At 36.0% G+C, this 17531-nt stretch overlaps 3 protein-coding genes across 8 annotated transcripts; 1 reads left to right on the top strand and 2 right to left on the bottom strand.

Annotated features, from left to right (window-relative positions):
• Window positions 1-5658: 5658 nt before the first annotated feature.
• LOC111776461 (protein LIGHT-DEPENDENT SHORT HYPOCOTYLS 10) lies at window positions 5659-7163 on the top strand. Its single transcript, XM_023655897.2, has 2 exons — window positions 5659-6440; window positions 6884-7163. Exon 1 carries the CDS (start codon window positions 5882-5884, stop codon window positions 6410-6412), a length of 531 nt encoding a protein of 176 aa, XP_023511665.2. The 5' UTR covers window positions 5659-5881; the 3' UTR covers window positions 6413-6440; window positions 6884-7163.
• Window positions 7164-8131: 968 nt separating this feature from the next.
• LOC111811950 (trihelix transcription factor ENAP1) lies at window positions 8132-12634 on the bottom strand. Of its 2 annotated transcripts, none has more exons than XM_087118033.1 (2): window positions 11563-12634; window positions 8132-9364 (listed from the first exon to the last, which is right to left on the bottom strand). In XM_087118033.1, exons 1-2 carry the CDS (start codon window positions 12449-12451, stop codon window positions 9252-9254), a joined length of 1002 nt encoding a protein of 333 aa, XP_086974159.1. In that variant the 5' UTR covers window positions 12452-12634; the 3' UTR covers window positions 8132-9251. The 2 variants fall into 2 exon arrangements, with proteins under 2 accessions (XP_086974159.1, XP_023554794.1); XM_023699026.2 differs by having other exon boundaries at window positions 8132-9448; window positions 11563-12598.
• A 763-nt stretch (window positions 12635-13397) lies between these two features.
• LOC111776366 (uncharacterized) lies at window positions 13398-16866 on the bottom strand. Of its 5 annotated transcripts, none has more exons than XM_023655797.2 (5): window positions 16801-16855; window positions 16531-16600; window positions 15103-16030; window positions 13786-15015; window positions 13398-13684 (listed from the first exon to the last, which is right to left on the bottom strand). In XM_023655797.2, the coding sequence occupies exons 3-5, from the start codon at window positions 16018-16020 to the stop codon at window positions 13655-13657; spliced, it is 2178 nt and encodes a 725-aa protein (XP_023511565.2). In that variant the 5' UTR covers window positions 16021-16030; window positions 16531-16600; window positions 16801-16855; the 3' UTR covers window positions 13398-13654. The 5 variants fall into 5 exon arrangements, with proteins under 5 accessions (XP_023511565.2, XP_086974156.1, XP_086974157.1 ...); XM_087118030.1 differs by having other exon boundaries at window positions 16531-16624; window positions 16801-16822; XM_087118031.1 differs by having other exon boundaries at window positions 15103-16098; window positions 16801-16816.
• Window positions 16867-17531: the final 665 nt, after the last annotated feature.

The raw sequence follows: 17531 nt of genomic DNA, 5'->3' as shown, positions 1-17531 counted from the left end.
AGTCAGACGGCGCCCATGGTTTGGTTCAAATGGTAACAAATCACACACTCTTTCCAAATAATTTATTCGAGAGTGTCTGGATCATCCATTAAATTAATTTAATCATTAATTTAATTTTTTAATATCATTCAATCAAATATATAAATATGAACTTTACGTGTATAATTACGTAGGATCTAATTTATAAATCTGAATCGCCCATTAAATTAATTTAATTTTAAATTTTAAATTTTAAATTTTAAAATTCATTCAATAAAATATATAAATCTATTTTAATTCTTACTTTTCCAACTTTTTTTAGTTCACGAACTCTATACTTTATTGCCTTTAATATTAATTAACAAAAAAAAAAAAAAACATTTTAGTGAGCAATTAGTTAGTTAATTAACGCTTGTACTTTAAGGCTTGTTTTATTTGTTCCATTAAACTAATTTTTGGTGGGTACCTTTCCTCTGGATTTCAGTAAAAACCACTTATTTTATTACTTAATCTATCAACTTTTAAAAAGTAACTTTTCTTAGTGATTTACATGCTATTTTGACCTAATACCCACTTTCGGATGTCGAGCCTGAAAAAATTACATCTGAGTAGCTAAAGGAAGGGAAATCAACCGAGACCGCTTAACAGTTCTATAACATTTTTCGATATTGTCTTCCTAGGGTCATAGGCAACAGTGTTGAAGATTGTTGGGAGTGAGTCCCACGTTGGCTAATTTAGGGAATGATAATAGATCTCCATGGGTATGAGGCGTTTTGGGGACAATATCGTACCATTGTGGAGATTCGTGATTCGTAACAAACAGTGGTCGACCAATAGGTTTTTTGGGCATTCGGATTCAAAAAATTGATTTTGTCTCAATGCGGTTCTCCCCGAAAGAGTGAGCGCTCACTCTTTATTATGGGGTGCACCCTATTTTTTTATTATTGGTCAAATAGGTTGCTGGTCCTTTAGGCGAGACTCTTGACTTTACCCGGTGATTCCTTGACTAATGTAGTTAGACGCACCCAAAAGGAATGTGGTTCGGGTTGAGGCTTTCTTTCCTTGATTAGTAAAGAGGGCATCAAACGTTCGTGGAGTTTGTGCCTTACCTACCACCATGGGACTCAACTGGAATAACTCAAAAGAGGGTTATATGATTTCCCTTCATTTTAAGGTTTTTCTAAAGAATTATTTATTAAAAACGGGTTGAGGCTTCCTTGACTAAGATGGGCCGGCCCAATGGGCCGATTCGTAGGAAACGTTTGGGCCGTCAACAAAATAATTGTAAAGCCCAATGACCAAAGTCGATCACTTGTCCATCTTTTTTTTTGGGCTGTTTCATGGCAATCGTCACACTATATTATCGACATGTCGTCACAGTTTCTGTGCCTCTTCCATGTCCCGACAAATTACATATGTACGGATATATGGAAAGTTTACCTCAAGCATAAAAAAGTAACTTTAAGAAATTAACTCTGACCGAAAGTTTTTACCGTGACTGTCCACATAGAAACGACAATATAAACATATTATATTATTATATATATATATATTTTACTTTTTACTTTTTATGAAGCAGACTGGTATCGTATCCTAAGTTCCAAACAAGTGACATGATTGAAATGTCCCTGAATTTGTCTAAATATTAAAGGACAAAATTTATATTTGGATTATTAGATTGATGCATTGGTTTTTTTTCTTTACATGGGGCACCTACTTTTGCAATAGTTGCAATTGTCTAAGGTTTTGCTTCGTTCCCGTCTCCAACCAATGTGGGATCTCATAATCTACCTCTCTTGGGGGACCAACGTCCTCGGTGTCTGCCTCTTGTACCTTTTGTAACAGTTCAACCCCACTGCTAACAAATATATTTGTTTTGGCCCGTTAAGAAACGCGTCTACTGAAGAGAGATTTTCACACCCTTACAAGAAATGCTTCATTGGTTTGAAAGGGGAACGAAATATTTCTGCTCTTGCTAACGAACGGATTTTAAAATTGTGAGGTTGACGACGATACGTAACGGGCCAAAGCAGAAAATATTTACGTAGAAATTTGAAAGGAAAGAAACCCTAATTGATAATGTTGAAGAGATGGGAATGGAAAAGGGAGGAGAAAAACCCTAGAGGGAAGAAGACAAAGGAGAGGGAAAAAACTGAGAAAAAGAAAAGCAAAAAGGAAGGATTGATTTATTGGGTTTAAATTGGGAAGAGATCAATTGGGAAGGGAAGGGCAGAGATTTGTGGGGTTGGCTGTCCTTCACCAAACCTCCCTTCCAATACCCAAATGGCCTTCAATTGAAGGACAATAACCCTACCTTCTCATTTTGTTTTCTATATTGATATCAATATAAACACCTCGAGTTTAGGGTTTAGGGTTTAGTCCACATGTGAGTCCTGATTTCCTAATCAACATCCAGATCTAAGATTACTAAGAACAATATAAAACCGAACAAGTGTTTTTCTTTGTCCTACGTATCTTCTTCTTAACCCTTGTGATTTTGTTTTCTATATTGACTCACGAAATCAATCTAAAGAGTTAACGTTTAGGGTTCTAGTCAAAATGTCTGCCCTCAATTCATTGTTGAAAACGTATGTTCGGTAAACAGTCGCTCGAGCCTAGTCACTACAACATCTTTTGTGAGGAGGCACTCCTCCCGAACTTTAAGTCATACAATGTAAGAACCCAAATCCACCGCTAGCTAGCAGATATTGTCTCCTTTGGGCTTTCCCTCTTGAGCTTCTCCTCAAGATTTTAAAATGTGTATGCTGCGGAGAGGTTTCCACACCTAAAGGAATGTTTCGTTCCTCTCTCCAACCAATGTGAAATCTCACATTCCACCCCCTTGGGGTCCAACGTCCTCACTGACACATCATCCGGTGTCTGGTTCTGATACCATTTGTAACAGGCTAAGCTCACCACTAACAAACATTGTCCTCTTTAGGCTTTCCCTTCACACTTTTATAAAGAATGTTTCGTTCCCCTCTCCAACCACTAACCTTCGTTCACGAGGATCAATTCTATCCTAGAATTGCCATAGACTTAAATATTTCAAAAGACACCCATACCAATTAGGGACAAGCAGTCGGAGTATAATTCAAGTAGTTAAGACATATATTTTCGGTAAAAGAATTCAACAGTACCATGAAATTGCACGTTTTGGTGTGACCTAAACAGCCAACACGTCTCGAATAATTTGCATACGTCCTTCAACGTCCCTTGTGAAGGAAGAAGGTGTGCATTATTTGAAGAGATGGAGGCCCCTTCATTTTGTTCTTCTTTTTGAAGGAATCTAATTGTGTCCTCAAAACCCTTCAAAACAAAGGCATATTGATATTCAATCGGCCCTTCAAAATGTGAATCGAAATAGCATTGAGTAAATTGAGGAAGAATCTGGTGGCACCCTTCTTCAAGGGATTTGCAACATGAACCACTAACATTATTTGCTTCTTTTTCACTAAGTTTATCATGCCTCTTCAATAATCTATATACTCTATTCATACTTGATTTGATATGTTACCATGCACGTCTTCGTAAAATCTCTCCTACCCACATTATCGTGATACGTTTACTGTAGATCTAAATCGTCCACCGCTACTAAATATTGTTCACTTTGACCCTCAGTCTCACAGTTTTAAAATCCGTATGTAAATCGTCCACCGCTACTAAATATTATCCACTTTGACCCTTAGTCTCACAGTTTTAAAACGTGTCTATTAGGTAGAGATTTCCACGTCCTTATAAGAAATGTTTCATTCCCCTCTACAATCGATGTGAGATTTCACAATTCACCCTCTTGAGGTCCAAGCGCTGGCACACTGCCTGATCCCTGGCTCTGGTACCACTGTAACAGTTCAAGCCCACCTCTAGCAAATATTATCAGCTTTGTCCTTTAGCCTCACGATTTTAAAATGCACCCGTTAGGGAAAGATTTTCACACCCTTATAAGAAATGTTTCGTTCCCTTCTCCAACTGATGTGAGATCTCACAGTAGAACTCGATAAGAAAGGCGATCGTGTATGAGATTTATTTAGCTACCAAAGAATGCTAGGATTTATCTTTCTGAAAATTCTTGTATCCAAATTCATTTTTTTTCTTTTTGTTCTTCATATTTTACGTTTTCTTGAGACCGAAGGTTCAAATCCTCAAACCCTACTTATTGTACTTATAACTAAGTAGGATGCGAGATCGAACATCGTAGATAAACCCGTGCTTATGTTCTTCATATTGTACTTATGAAAACGTTTATAAGTTTAATTAATTTTAAATATAAAGATTAAAAAAAAAATGATTCTCCATTTCTCAAAGGAAAAAAATAATAAAAAAAAATGGAAAATGATTACTTGAGTGAAAAATATAGTAGAATTGGTGTTTTGTGAATAATGGGACATTGACTTAACATGTATATATAAATAAAGGACATTGGTAAAGTATTATAAGTGGCTTTCAAGGATGATTGATCAAACATGGAAATCCGTACAATCCCTTTTGTTTTGTAATTTCTCATATTTTCCAACTCTATTTTTTTTTTTTTTTTTTTTTTACCATTCACCCAATTTGAGTACCAAAATGAAACGGATCTTAGCTCGTGACTGTTTTATTTCGTTGGAATGCGACCGTAGCGCTACGTTAGCTACAAAACTAAAAAATCGTACGTATATAAAAACCCTTTACGTGAAAAAAAAGTCGAGTCGTGAGAGCTTATGACGAAAGTGGACGAATTATATCATCCCATGTCTTGATATTAGTTGTGGCGGTAAAATTTCGGTGTGCTAAACATAAGATGGTGGGTCTCGATGATATCGTCATAAGGAGATATCAAATATGTGGTTGAAGCTTTTATTTGACTCTTCCCCTACCCGATAGTTATATGCAGTAAGCCGTTGTTGTTGCATTTTGCTTACATTTCCATTTCTCCGATCTTGCTTTCAAAACTCTCTTTCGAGATCTCTCTACTTCTGTTTTCTAAAACTTTCTTCTTGAATCGGGACCAGAAGTTCGAGTATACGTCGTTTGGCCGAAGACCACGCAAGAACGAATAAGTTTAACTCACTCGTTGTTGGGAAGTGAGTGCCACGCAATCGTAAATTCGCTGACATGTAACTATTTAGACAGATAAATTACCATTTGATTAGAGGAAAGAATTGTTAGGGTTAATTTTTTTTTTTTTTTTTTTTTTTGAAGGAAAAAGTTACCTTAAATATAGGGTACAGTTTTGAAGGAAGGTGGTAGAAACATAGATGGGGTGTTGGAGTGAGGTCAATTTGGTCGGAATAAAATCGTACGATCAGGTAGCCGTTTGACGGTTGAGATCTTATGATGAGATTAAACTTGCACAAGTATCCTTGATGGTGGGTCCAGATGAGACTGGTTGCCCATTAATTATCTCCATCAACATGACCTCCAATTTTTAGGGTTTTTTTCTCCCCCCAAATCATGCCAATCAAGAATTCGTGGGCACGATAATTGATACACTAGAAGTATGTCGTTTCCGGTCTTTTCGTATTAGGGAAAGGTCCTCTCAATACTGTAATGCCCACACCAGATATGGACCAAACTGTCTCACGACGTTCTGAACTCAGCTCACACCCATGAATTACAGAGACAGAGATTAGGGGATAAAAAAGCCCCAACATTTGAAAATTTTGAAACAAAAATAAAATAAATGTCGAAATACAAAAACCCAATTAGTCTTAAACGTTATATGATAAGAGAATGGAGCGATATGAATAATAAGAGAGAAAAAGCAAGCAATATGGGCCATAAGATGTCTACTCAATAGCTCCATGATTTGATTTGCATCCTCTACCACTCTTGTTCCCTATTCATTTCACCACCAAAATTGAAAGCTTTCCCTCAAAATCAAGCTCAATTCTGAATTGAATCACCAAAAGAAGAAGAAATAATGTCAATTGTTGAAGGAGGATCTTCCTCAAGTTCTTCACCTCACCCAACCCCAAGTAGATATGAGTCCCAAAAGCGAAGGGATTGGAACACATTTTGCCAATATTTGAAGAATCAAAGGCCCCCAGTTCCTCTTTCACAGTGCAGCTGCAGCCAAGTGTTGGAGTTTCTAAGATATCTAGACCAATTTGGTAAGACCAAAGTTCATGTTCAAGGGTGCATGTTCTATGGGCACCCTGAGCCGCCTGCCCCTTGCACTTGTCCGCTAAGGCAAGCTTGGGGCAGCTTGGATGCTCTTATTGGGAGACTGAGAGCTGCCTATGAAGAACATGGTGGCGCCCCACAGAGTAACCCTTTTGCTTCTGCTGCAATTAGGGTTTATCTTAGGGATGTTAGGGAATGTCAAGCTAAAGCAAGAGGGATTCCTTACAAGAAGAAGAAGAAGAATAAGAAGAATGTTACTTCTTCTGTTCAAAGCAAAGGAGCTGAAGAATCAAGCTCAAGCTCCTCCACCATCCACTTTGTGCCTTGAGCAATTAAGCCAAAAAGATTTATATATGGTAAATTTAAGCTTAATTTTCTTGGATTCCTTTCAAAAAAAAAAATTGGTATTAAAGAAAACAACTAGGGTTAGAATTAGGGTTTCTTTTTTAATTGAATGCAAAACCCATGTACCCGAGTTTAAGTTTTCTCGTCTCTACACTCGTTCCCGTGTCATAAAAATGTTACCACTTTATTTCAACGAGACCCTAAAAAGTTGATGATATTATACTTTAGCGGGTTGAATTATGAACGTATTTCAAATAAATATTTAACGACCTTTGTTCGTATCATTTCACTTCAAAACAAGTCTTTTTCATCTTATAAAATCATTATACACTTTTAAAACATGAAGAATATGTTTCGGAGTGATTTTTAACCATTTTGGGAAGCGTTTTTTTCGGGTAGCTAACGTTTTTTGAGCTATCTAACTACTTGATTATTATGATATGTAATTTTGCAGGGACTAGAGTGGATGAAGGGACCAAACAATGTGAAGAAATAAGAGAAAGTGGACAAGATGAATGAGTGAATTGATAATCATCCCTGGTTTGGCTATTTTTATTATCCTTTCAAGTTCTCTATATATATATATATATATATATATATATATATATATATATATATATATATATATATATATATATATATATATATATATATATATATATATATATATATATATTGTCGAGGGGGATTGAATCTGCATGAAATTCCATTAAAGGCATTAGTCTTTATGATCAGAGAGTTTTCATTTCCCTTTTGTCTTTTGAATTTTCAGCTTTTGAAGTCTTTGAGATATCACAGAACTCTAAATGTACGTAACTTGATTCTGCTACTTTTTCCTTCAATATGTGCTTTGTCCTTCTCTTTCTACCAACTTCAATACCTTTACTTGTAGTTAAGGTAGTGAATAATTTTGAAATTTGTGTTTATTTGATTCATTAACTTCTAATAAGTTTCTGTAAATTTAAAAAATGTCGGGAAAGTCTTTCAATTACAACCAAATTGTGACTTTTAATTATGTGTCTAATAAATTTATAAATTTTACGATCATCTTAGACATAAAAACTAAAAATTTTGAAAGAAAAAAAAAAAAAAAACAATCATTTCCATCCTTCAAAACAAAATTTTGGAAGTAAAAAGTTGAAGAAAAATTGGTTTTTAATCACGTTTTTCTTTTTAATTTTTTTTAAAAATTGATTATATTAATTAAAAATCTCAATCCAACTACCCAAGTAACAAAAGAAAAAATGTCATAATTTTATTAAATAAATTGAGAAATAACACTAATATCAATGAAAACCATCAATATTCATTTGATTTATAATCAGGTTTATTTGCATGTAAAAGAAGAAATTGAAACATATATAAAAATTTAGGGTTTCAATTATATAAATTATTTATTACATTTTTTAAAAATATATATATGCAGCTCTTTTTAGTTCAGCTTATATATAAATAAAATTAAAAATGTTGCTGTCTCGTCTCCAATAAAGCTTTCTGGTAAAGAGATTGAGGCCTTCGGAAACCAACAAATTGGACTTTGAAGCCTAAAGCATTTTAGGCTTTTCGTTGAAAACGACTCAAAATTAATATACATTAACCCACTAATATGGTTAATTCAATGAATATATAAATATTTTATTTACATGAATAAATTCATAAAAATTATGAAAATGATCTTAGTATTCAATCTCATTTATAAAAATAATAATAATAACAACAACGAATGCTTATTATCGACAAATATATCAACATATCCACAAATATTTAAGTTTATTAATGGAATTAATCAGTGAATATAATGAAAATTTGTGTACTTACCCACCAATGAACCAAACATTTCTTTTCTGTTCCCATTTATTCTCTTCAGTATGTTCTTCTGTAAGCCCTGAAAGTCTGAATCATTCCTAATACCAAATTTATAATAGCTGAACAAGGAATCTATTAGAGCAATATGTCAGGCAAATCCAGAGTTATTTAAACCAGTAAACATAATGAGTGTCTTAAAAATAAAAACATTATCCCACGAGACCCTTAGATGCTATTAAAGATGAGAAATAGAAATAGAATTGGAATCGAAAATATGATCTTCATTAATGTTTAGAACGTTTAAATAGGATACAAACTATCCACTAATACCTAAAAATGAAGGAAAATATATATCTAACTAAATCTTGTAAATAAGATAAAATATACTGCTAATCAAATTCTTAAGATAAAATATACTATTAACGGCTCCCAAAAATAAAGAAAAAAAATATTAATTGATTATGGATATCTAAGGTATACTCCATAACTAATTATTAAAATATATTCTCCAAATATCATATCTTAATCGATGCATATTAAATGTGCTAGTGTAACGTGGCGACTGGAAACCTGAATGCATGATTTCTGTCTATATTCCAACAAAATGTTTCAACAGAGCAATAATGGTCTCTCTCTCTCTATCTCTATCTCTATCTCTCTAGCATGCATGAACAGGTCAAAGGCAAAACATAACACATGACACTTTCCCACGTGAGAATATTTCCTGAATTTACAATAATGCCCTGTATTTGCACGTGCAACAGGAGGCTATATTCGTACTATCATTTTCTTTTTCCTTCGTTTAGAACTTCCATGGAGATAATATCAAATATAAAATATGACACAGGACTTATTGGGAGAAATATAGAATACTCACTAACAAATAAACACAACTATATATATATATATATATATATATATATATATATATATATATATTTCGACAGCTGATTGAGATGAACAAAAAAAACAGGTTATTAGATTGGTAGTTACTCACACGTAAACTGTTGGAAGCTTCACAAAAAGGGAGGAAATGCCTGGTCAATCCAAAAACTTGTTCCAATCCACTTCCAGACGGCCCCCATCAGATACTCCAGCCAAAACCAGCTGAAATCGTGAGTTCGGGTACCTGCATCGAAGGCGTCCATGTGTGCTTTTCAAAAAAGAGATAAACCGCCAAGTCTTTACTACTTTGTTGGTTACGAGTAACAATCTGTTAAAAAATGGACGGACACAAGATTAGTTAACCTCGTTGTATGATATGTATATAAAAGCAAGTCATGAAATCAGAACATTAGCACTAAATTTGAATTGTCATGACATGAGCAACTTCTGTGGCGTGCAGCTTACTGTGTTCTCTCTCTCTTTCCTCCTGTTTCGAGGTCCAAGGAGAAGCAACTAAGTGTCTTATTGTAACAAATCACCGCTAGTAGATACTGTCCTTTTTGGGCTTTCCCTTCGGAGCTTCCCTCAAGGTTTTAAAATGCGTTTGCTAGGGAAAGGTTTTGACATCCTTGTAGAAAATGTTTTGTTCTCCTCTCCAACTGACATGGGATCTCACACTCAATACGCCTTTTCACCAATAATATGCATAATTTTGATATTCGTAGAGAACATATTAAGAATGAACAATAAAATAATCGACGTCTGCATCTGATATCAAAAGACGGAATGGAAAGAAAATCTACAATTCGATATTAAACATGTAATTATTCAACTAGAAGAAATTAGGATCAGTTGAAGGCATCCAGCAATTGTTGCTCATTCAAGCATCAACAATTTAGCAATGAGGCTTTACCAATAGAGGCTCATAATAGATAATATTCAACATTTTTTCCTTGCTAATGTTCTTGTGACATGCTTGATGCAGACTCATCTGTCATGTAAGAACAGCACATAACACTTGAAATGTAGTGGTTTCTCTTGTTTAATCATAAAGGCCAAAACTTACAATCCAGATGGCAAAGTTTATTCTGAGCCAAACCAAAAACATCTCCTCCTCCCACTAGGTCTTATCGAGGTAGATAATTAACCTGACATATGTCAAGAGACACCCAAACAAGTTTCCATTGCAGCGATGCAATGTGTCTTCTCCTCACACTCCCAGATTGGAAACGTGACAAAGCTGAGCTGCGCAGAAAGGGCAGCTCTCACTTTCTCCTTTTGGCAGTTACAGGGAGAAGGCACACTCTAGTAATACTTAGAAACGTGGCTGTATTAACATATACCCTATTTCTTCCAAACTAACTCGCTCAGATATTCTTAAATCAGGAGACCATATGTGAGATCCCATATTGATTCGAGAGGAGAACGAAACATTCCTTATAAGGGTGTGGAAACCTCTTCCTTTAGACGCGTTTTAAAACCTTGAGGGAAAGCTCAAAGAGGACAATATTTGCTAGTGGTGGGCTTGGAATGTTACACCATAGGAATTCCTTCGTCCCCTCTGAGCAGACATGGATACGCAGCAGGTTAAGCTCCCACGTAGAGGCATGAAATTTATTTTAACTACTAGGCCATTAGATGATAAAACGAAATGGATTGAACTAATGCATATTGGGGGTATCACGAATTCTTGTACAGAGTTCCAAAAAGACACCTCCATTCTCCTAAATACAAAATTTTCATCATTATTGCATCCCTGGGCTGTGGATAGTGAGTTTAAGTCACTTTAAATCTCTAATCTCCAATGTTCTATTTGATCCTTCAAGTTAACATAAATGACTCATTTGCTCGCACCAATAAGTTCCTACAGTTCGACTTGACAAAAATTTTACATGATAAAGTTTAACCTCAACAATCAAAGGTTTCATGGAAGCTTGAGACTCAAACCAAGATGATTTAAGTGTAAAATGGAGGACAATTTCTCCCGCTTCAAAAAGAACACGAACTTAACTTACCCTCAGTCATGGTTCCATTCTTTGTTACGGCCTCATAAACACTGCCAAACTCAAAGTTTATGAGCAAGTGATGTCAAATTTCGATTCGATTTCCTCCTAATAATCAATCATGTGAAACGATTCTCTTCAAAAACTTTGATCAAACAACTATTTCTCCTCTAATGCGAGCTCTATATAGCCAAGGAATGATCTGATCCACCTATGCGTATACTACAAGTATTACGCCGAAGAACATACTGCTCTTTCATCAGAAATATATCCGAATATGTGTTAATTCTAATCTAAAGAAATCGAGCAAACATAAGAAGATCCAAACCAAATGGGAAATCGTCTCAATCTAAGGTACCCTCAGTAAACAACGACGACGACGACTAAAGCAGGAAAGAATAGAGAAAGTAATAAAAGGAGTTAGAAGCTAAGGACTCACCGGCTCCAGATGCTCGCCTGGCGCGCTTGATCTTTTGAATCTGAAGTTGCATCTCCATAAGTAGTTGCATTCTCTGATACTCTAAATCCTTCACGAACTGCATCCGTTGCATCTCCAATTCTATCATGTGCCTCTGTTTTGCTACCTCCACTCTCTCATATATATCACTGATCGTCCCTATTGCCTCGGCCAGTTTTCTATAACCTGCCTCTCTGTCCTTGAACCTCGAACTCGAGAGCGAATTATCGGATTCCATACTATTTTTTCCTTCATTTTCATTCGAGATTACATCCCGGCGAAAGTACGAGTCGCGAAAGCTCCTATAGACGTGAGTTGAACGACGCTTCTTAGTTCCGGATCGAGGGGCAACGGGGACCTTTGAGAACAGCGACAACCTTGGAGTCGTTACTGGCGCGGCTTTACAATTAGATACGGCGACCGGTGTGGAAGCCTTGTGGTTGTTGCCTATAAGATCGTCGAGGCACGAGAAGAACGGCCAAGCGCAGACGTACGAGCCACCGGATTCTTGAATTCTCGCCTTCTCGATTTTATACTTTCTCTTAAGCGTGTCGATGCGGTTTTTGCACTGAATAGCCGTACGAATGGACTTCCTCTCATGACCGTGACTGGAGTTGACAGCGTTGGCGATTTCTTGCCAGTGTTTGTGCCTAAGACTGCCGCGGTTCAAGTCGATATGACGTTCACCCCAGGCCTCGATGAGAGTGGAAGTATTGTCCAAAGTCCAACAGTCTTCACGAACTGGAGCCGGCGACGGCAGTGACAGAGCCATGAGGGCGACGGTGAGTCCAGAGGGTTGCCGGCGGAGAGTATGACCGGTAAGAGTAGGGAGGGGGGTTGGAATGGGGTGTTGCCGACTTGGGCTTTGCATGCGGGAAGGAAGGCAGTGCAATGGGGAGAAAGGAAAGCGGTGAGGAGTGGTGGAAAGCGAACGTGTCCAAGGAATTCGTTTAGGCGGCACTTGGAACCATTGGCGGGATCTCCCTTCCGCATGCTTATTGCTTTGTTTGGTTTTTGGGCCTCGGGCGCGCTGCAGTGAATGTTTGAACTGTACACCCCTTTTTTTTTTCTTTTTTCTTTTTTTTTTTTACTACAATATTCCACTTCCTTTCCTTTTGGAAAATTATTTAATTTTTTGCTAATTTAATCGAAATTTTTATATTGAAAAAAAAAAAAACTTTGAATATGACCTTCAAGTAACTCTTTTTAATTTCGTTTTCAACCAAATGAAGTTAAATTCTATATTACTACCGATTTGACTTTTTTTTTTTATATTTTTTATTTATTTAATCAGTATCACTCCCTTATTCTAATGGTAGTTTGTTGGGAGGAGTTGGATGAAAGTCTAATTGTAATGGTAGTTATTGTTGGGAGGTGTTGGATGAAAGTTCCAGTTGACTAATTTAGAGACTAATTTAAAGAATGATTAAAGCAAAATTGTCAGAGCTTATACTAAAAGTGGACAATATCATATGAGAGCTTATACTAAAAGTGGATAAAAGTGGACAATATCATATGAGAGCTTATACTAGAAGTGGATAAAAGTGGACAATATCAGAGGAGAGCTTATACTAAAAGTGGATAAAAGTGGACAATATCAAATGAGAGCTTATACTAAAAGTGGACAAAAAAAAATTTTTTGAAGAAAGAGTAGTAAAAATATCTCAAAAATACTATTAAACTTTTAAAAATTTTATTAATACCTTTGTAAAAAAAAAAAAAAAAAAAAAAAAAAAAAAAAAAAAAAAAAAAAAAAACCTTAAAAGCTTCGAAAATATATAATCTGTTTTAAAAAATACTAATAAACTAAAAAAAAATAATAACAAATGGCTCCTTTATTCTCCATATAAATCATGGATCATCATCGTTTCTTTACAGGAATGAGTAACATTTACAGCATGCAACCGATTCGTTTTGCCTACCAGTGAAAATGCCCATTTACAGTTATTTTCTACACTGATTCTAAAGCATGCAAAGAAGGAAAAAACACAAGGACTCAAGAGAAGGAAGGTGTAGTCTGGAACCTTGATACCTATCAAACCCAGTTGATACCCAAGTGATGGAATTTGGAGGCCTAAACTTCAGGTATAGATGACAGCAGTTCCTGATGCATACAAAATTATGAACATTATAGTTTACAACTCTCAGGCAGCTAACTAACATGTTTGAAACATTAGAGGCATTAGAGGTAGTGTTCTCCATTACCTTTGAAAACTGCAGATGCAGATGGTTTGGATCGGAGCTTTTAACAGTAGACGGTGTCTTTCGATCCGGAGACGCGGTCGTGGAAACAGGGTTAACCTGCATTGCAAAAGAAGACTGCAAAAAAACTGTGTTTCTTGAAGAAGTTGGCAAAGTACGTTTCAACCAAGATTCTGATGGAGATTTTGGCGGAGGCGGAGCGAAACGCAGCCGTGACTGTGAGTAGCCACGGCGAGAACCATCTTCATTACCTACCCTCTTGAGATGTTGATTTCTTGAATCCTTCTCTCCATTGGTAGCACGTTCTGAAGTTCTCAGACCAGGGGAGTCCTCAACAGGAGCAAGCTTTTCGCCATCCGACTCGTGCTTCTTGCCATATTCTGGAACAATTACGTTATTCCTTCCATAAACAGACTTCTCAGGTTGTTTCCTGTCTAAATTAACCTTCTCACTGTGAATTTCATATGAGGATACCAATGTAGTGTTATCTTTAGCGAGACCATTCGCATCGCCTCGGCTGCTCGGCTTCAAGGGAAATTGGTTTTCCAGATTAAACTTCTTGTTGTTAGCGAATTGTGAGCTTGTCGACTTCGCAGCATCCTGAGTATGTTCTGGTTTGAGCCTGGAGAAATTTGAATCTACTTTTACCTCAAACAATGATCTATTCGAGCAAGTGAGCAAGCAGGAATCCATAGATTTCAAACTGTCAGGTCTCAGAGTATTTTTTAAACCAACATCATTCAAATTCTTGACATCTTGGGTTGCAGAATCCAGTTTACACAGTTCTTTAATTTCGGTGCTTTTTATCGAAGCATCATCAATCATATCTCCACTGTAACTTATCCCCTTCCTATCCAAAGAATTTGAACTTGAGTCAGGAGATGTAATTTTATGAACAGAGTCTATGTACAGAGTTTTCTCTACAGGACTAGCTGAACCCGACTCGTCACCCAGTAATGCATGAAAGCTATTTAGGCTTCTTCGACGTGGTTCGTCGTATTCATTCGTCACAGAATCGGTAGCCTTTACAGTGTAACCAAGAGAAGGATTTACATTTCCATGAACAGCCTGGGAAGGTTCATATGGGTATTTGGATATGCCCTCGCCCTGCAAATGTCTGTATAAAGGAAATGTATCGATCTCCTGAATATTACTTGCATTTTCTTCGAGCTTCTGCCGAGTTATTCCTTGACCATGACTTGATCGTCTCTCATTTACAGCATCCTTGGAACTCTGTGGATTATGAGTAGTACAGATTCTCCAGTTAGAAAGTTGACATGGTCAAAGGCAAATGAAAATGATTAGAGAAGAAGACAATACCCCAGTTGAGCTATTACGAACTCGGCGCACTGAAGTGGCCTGCATTCTCATTCCAGGTACTGGATTTAAAAGAACAAGTGAACCTTTTAAGCAAAACCGAGGAAGAAAACCACATCCCCGAGTGGAAGCATATCCGGACTCATCAAAATCATCATCTTCATCATCACTTTCTTCCCTGAATATTTCTTTTACATGTTGTGTCTGAACGTGCAGGTTTGGCCGACTCTGCCTATCCCCATTTGTCACCAATTTTATTTCCCTCGGTCGCTCGACAGTTTGTTTTCTAATAGTATGTGGAGGTGTTTCTGATGCCATTGCCTTCGCTGCAGGTAGAAACCTGTCCATCATGAAATCCCGAGTGTGGGGATCCATGGAGGAGACTCCTGAAGGTTTAATTTCAGAATCATCCAATCCACTCACTCCACTAATACTACAATTCAAGAAGAACGATTCGGATCGAGAAAATATATTGTTTGCATCCCTGTAAACCTCATCATCTTCTTCGTCGTCGTCGTCATTTCCTGACTTACAACTGGTCATCTCTTCAACTGTTTCTCTGGCATTTTCATCTAATGAAGCATTTATAGAAGTAGGAACTTCTTGATTCATTTTTTGGGCTCTTCCAGGTGGGAGTTTTGGGACAAGTGGAGGCCGTTTGGAAATCTGAGTTTTCACAGTGCTTTCATCCTTGGGTTTTCCAGGAGTTTGCTCCCATACAAAAGGAACAGTTCCAGGATTCCTCACTGGACCAGATTTCAATTCTGATTTATATACAGGAGGACGAGGAATTTCAGGTTCGGGTCTGGTTTTTTCATTAGTCTTGGATGATGTTCCTGTGGATGTAAAACGCCTCACAGAAAGAAGAGGTTGATTCAAATCCAGCTGTTTCTCTTCCATCAAATTCCTCAATGAAATCATGTGGTTGTTCCTGAAGAAGACCACGGTTGTGTTGAAGGTGTTCAAAAACAACCCCAGCTAAGATCTTTATCTGATCTACTAATCAATTCGATACGAAAAAGGTAAAGATTCTGTCTAATCTCAATGTTCTAATGAAAATAAACAGAAACAGAGGTTGAGGGGAGAGAGATTTAGAACTTGTAAGATGCACTTTCATCACTAATTCGATACCCATCAAAAAACAACTTCCAAATAAACATGAAACTCACTGAATCATTTCAACAAACACCTTCCGTTCAGTCTGAACGCACCCTTCAATCAACCCTCTAAATAACATAACGATCAAAATAACACTCACCCAGCAAATGAAATTTCGAATCAAGAATCACATACACAACTTGAATTAGATATTTGATCCAGATTGCACAAGAACAGTAACATCAAACATAAAACGCAGTTAACAAACAAGTCCCGCACTCCTATTCATCTATTTCGAATTAAAGAAGCTACAGAATAGCAAAACAAACTAACCGTAATTACAGATGAAGATATTGAAGCCTCTTAAGTTTGCACCGACCTAAAAACCAGTTCGATCTACTCCCTGCAGACAGTGAAAGAATACAAGCTGGATTTGCAAAAGAAATGAAATGACAGAGAGAGAGAGAGAGAGAGAGAGAGAGATTTTGTCCACGAATCTTGAACCAAACCATGCATTAAATTTTTAAAACAAAAAAATACGATAATAAAGAGAAAGGGACAGATAGAGAGAGAAATTGGTATGTGGATCAGTGTGAAACTTACAGGAGACGGCCATGGCAGAGTTTAATGGAAGAAGACAATTTGTTCGTAAATGAAGGAAGAAGAACAGCTTTAAATTTTTGTGTGGGGAAACTTTCTTTTCCACGTGGAATTAAAAATCGACCATTAAAAAATAACGGTATAAATAATTTTAATTTTTTTAAAAAAATTAAGAATATATATATATAATTTTTAAATAAAATATCAATTCATTAAAAAAAATATTTTAAAATCGTTTGATATTTGGTATAATGTATACTTTATTTATTTTTTATTTTGAGGATATTTTGAAGAGCAAGTTGCTCGCTATCATGTGATGACAATTAATTCGTACAATATTAAAAAGAGAGAGAGACGCGTTTGAGAGGTCACTTCTCACATGCTCTCATTGGGATTTGGAATGTGCTCGTGTGAAGTTTGAACAAAGACCAAGAGCTCTAAAGTCAAGGTCCTCTGTAATTTCATTTCACAATAAATAAATTAAATATCTTATTATATAACCAACATTTAAAATACAAAATATAATTTTGGGTCCATACCTTATGAATATTAATTTCAAAACTATTAAAATTTTTATTTTAAAAAAGGATTTATTATAAAAACAATTATATATATATATAACAAAAGAGACTAATAATTAATAATTAATAAAAAAACATAAGATTATTCACCTTACAATGATATATATTGTTTGTTTTTTTTCATATAATTTGTCATTAATATATGTTTGACTT

Source organism: Cucurbita pepo, chromosome 15 (assembly GCF_057944985.1).
Source record: "Cucurbita pepo subsp. pepo isolate OVF chromosome 15, ASM5794498v1, whole genome shotgun sequence".
NCBI lineage: Eukaryota > Viridiplantae > Streptophyta > Magnoliopsida > Cucurbitales > Cucurbitaceae > Cucurbita > Cucurbita pepo.
Note: the sequence above shows the minus strand (reverse complement) of the source record. Positions and strands in the feature narration are given on the sequence as shown.

Coding starts and splice junctions, on each gene's coding strand:
- LOC111776461 (XM_023655897.2), top strand. CDS start 5,882: ATGTCAATTGTTGAAGGAGGATCTTCCTCAAGTTCTTCACCTCACCCA.
- LOC111811950 (XM_087118033.1), bottom strand. CDS start 12,451: ATGCAAAGCCCAAGTCGGCAACACCCCATTCCAACCCCCCTCCCTACT. Junction 9,365..11,562: donor CAGGCGAGCATCTGGAGCCG/GTGAGTCCTTAG, acceptor CCTTCGATGCAG/GTACCCGAACTCACGATTTC.
- LOC111776366 (XM_023655796.2), bottom strand. CDS start 16,020: ATGATTTCATTGAGGAATTTGATGGAAGAGAAACAGCTGGATTTGAAT. Junction 15,016..15,102: donor TTCGTAATAGCTCAACTGGG/GTATTGTCTTCT, acceptor CATAATCCACAG/AGTTCCAAGGATGCTGTAAA. Junction 13,685..13,785: donor TGCATCTGCAGTTTTCAAAG/GTAATGGAGAAC, acceptor TGTATGCATCAG/GAACTGCTGTCATCTATACC.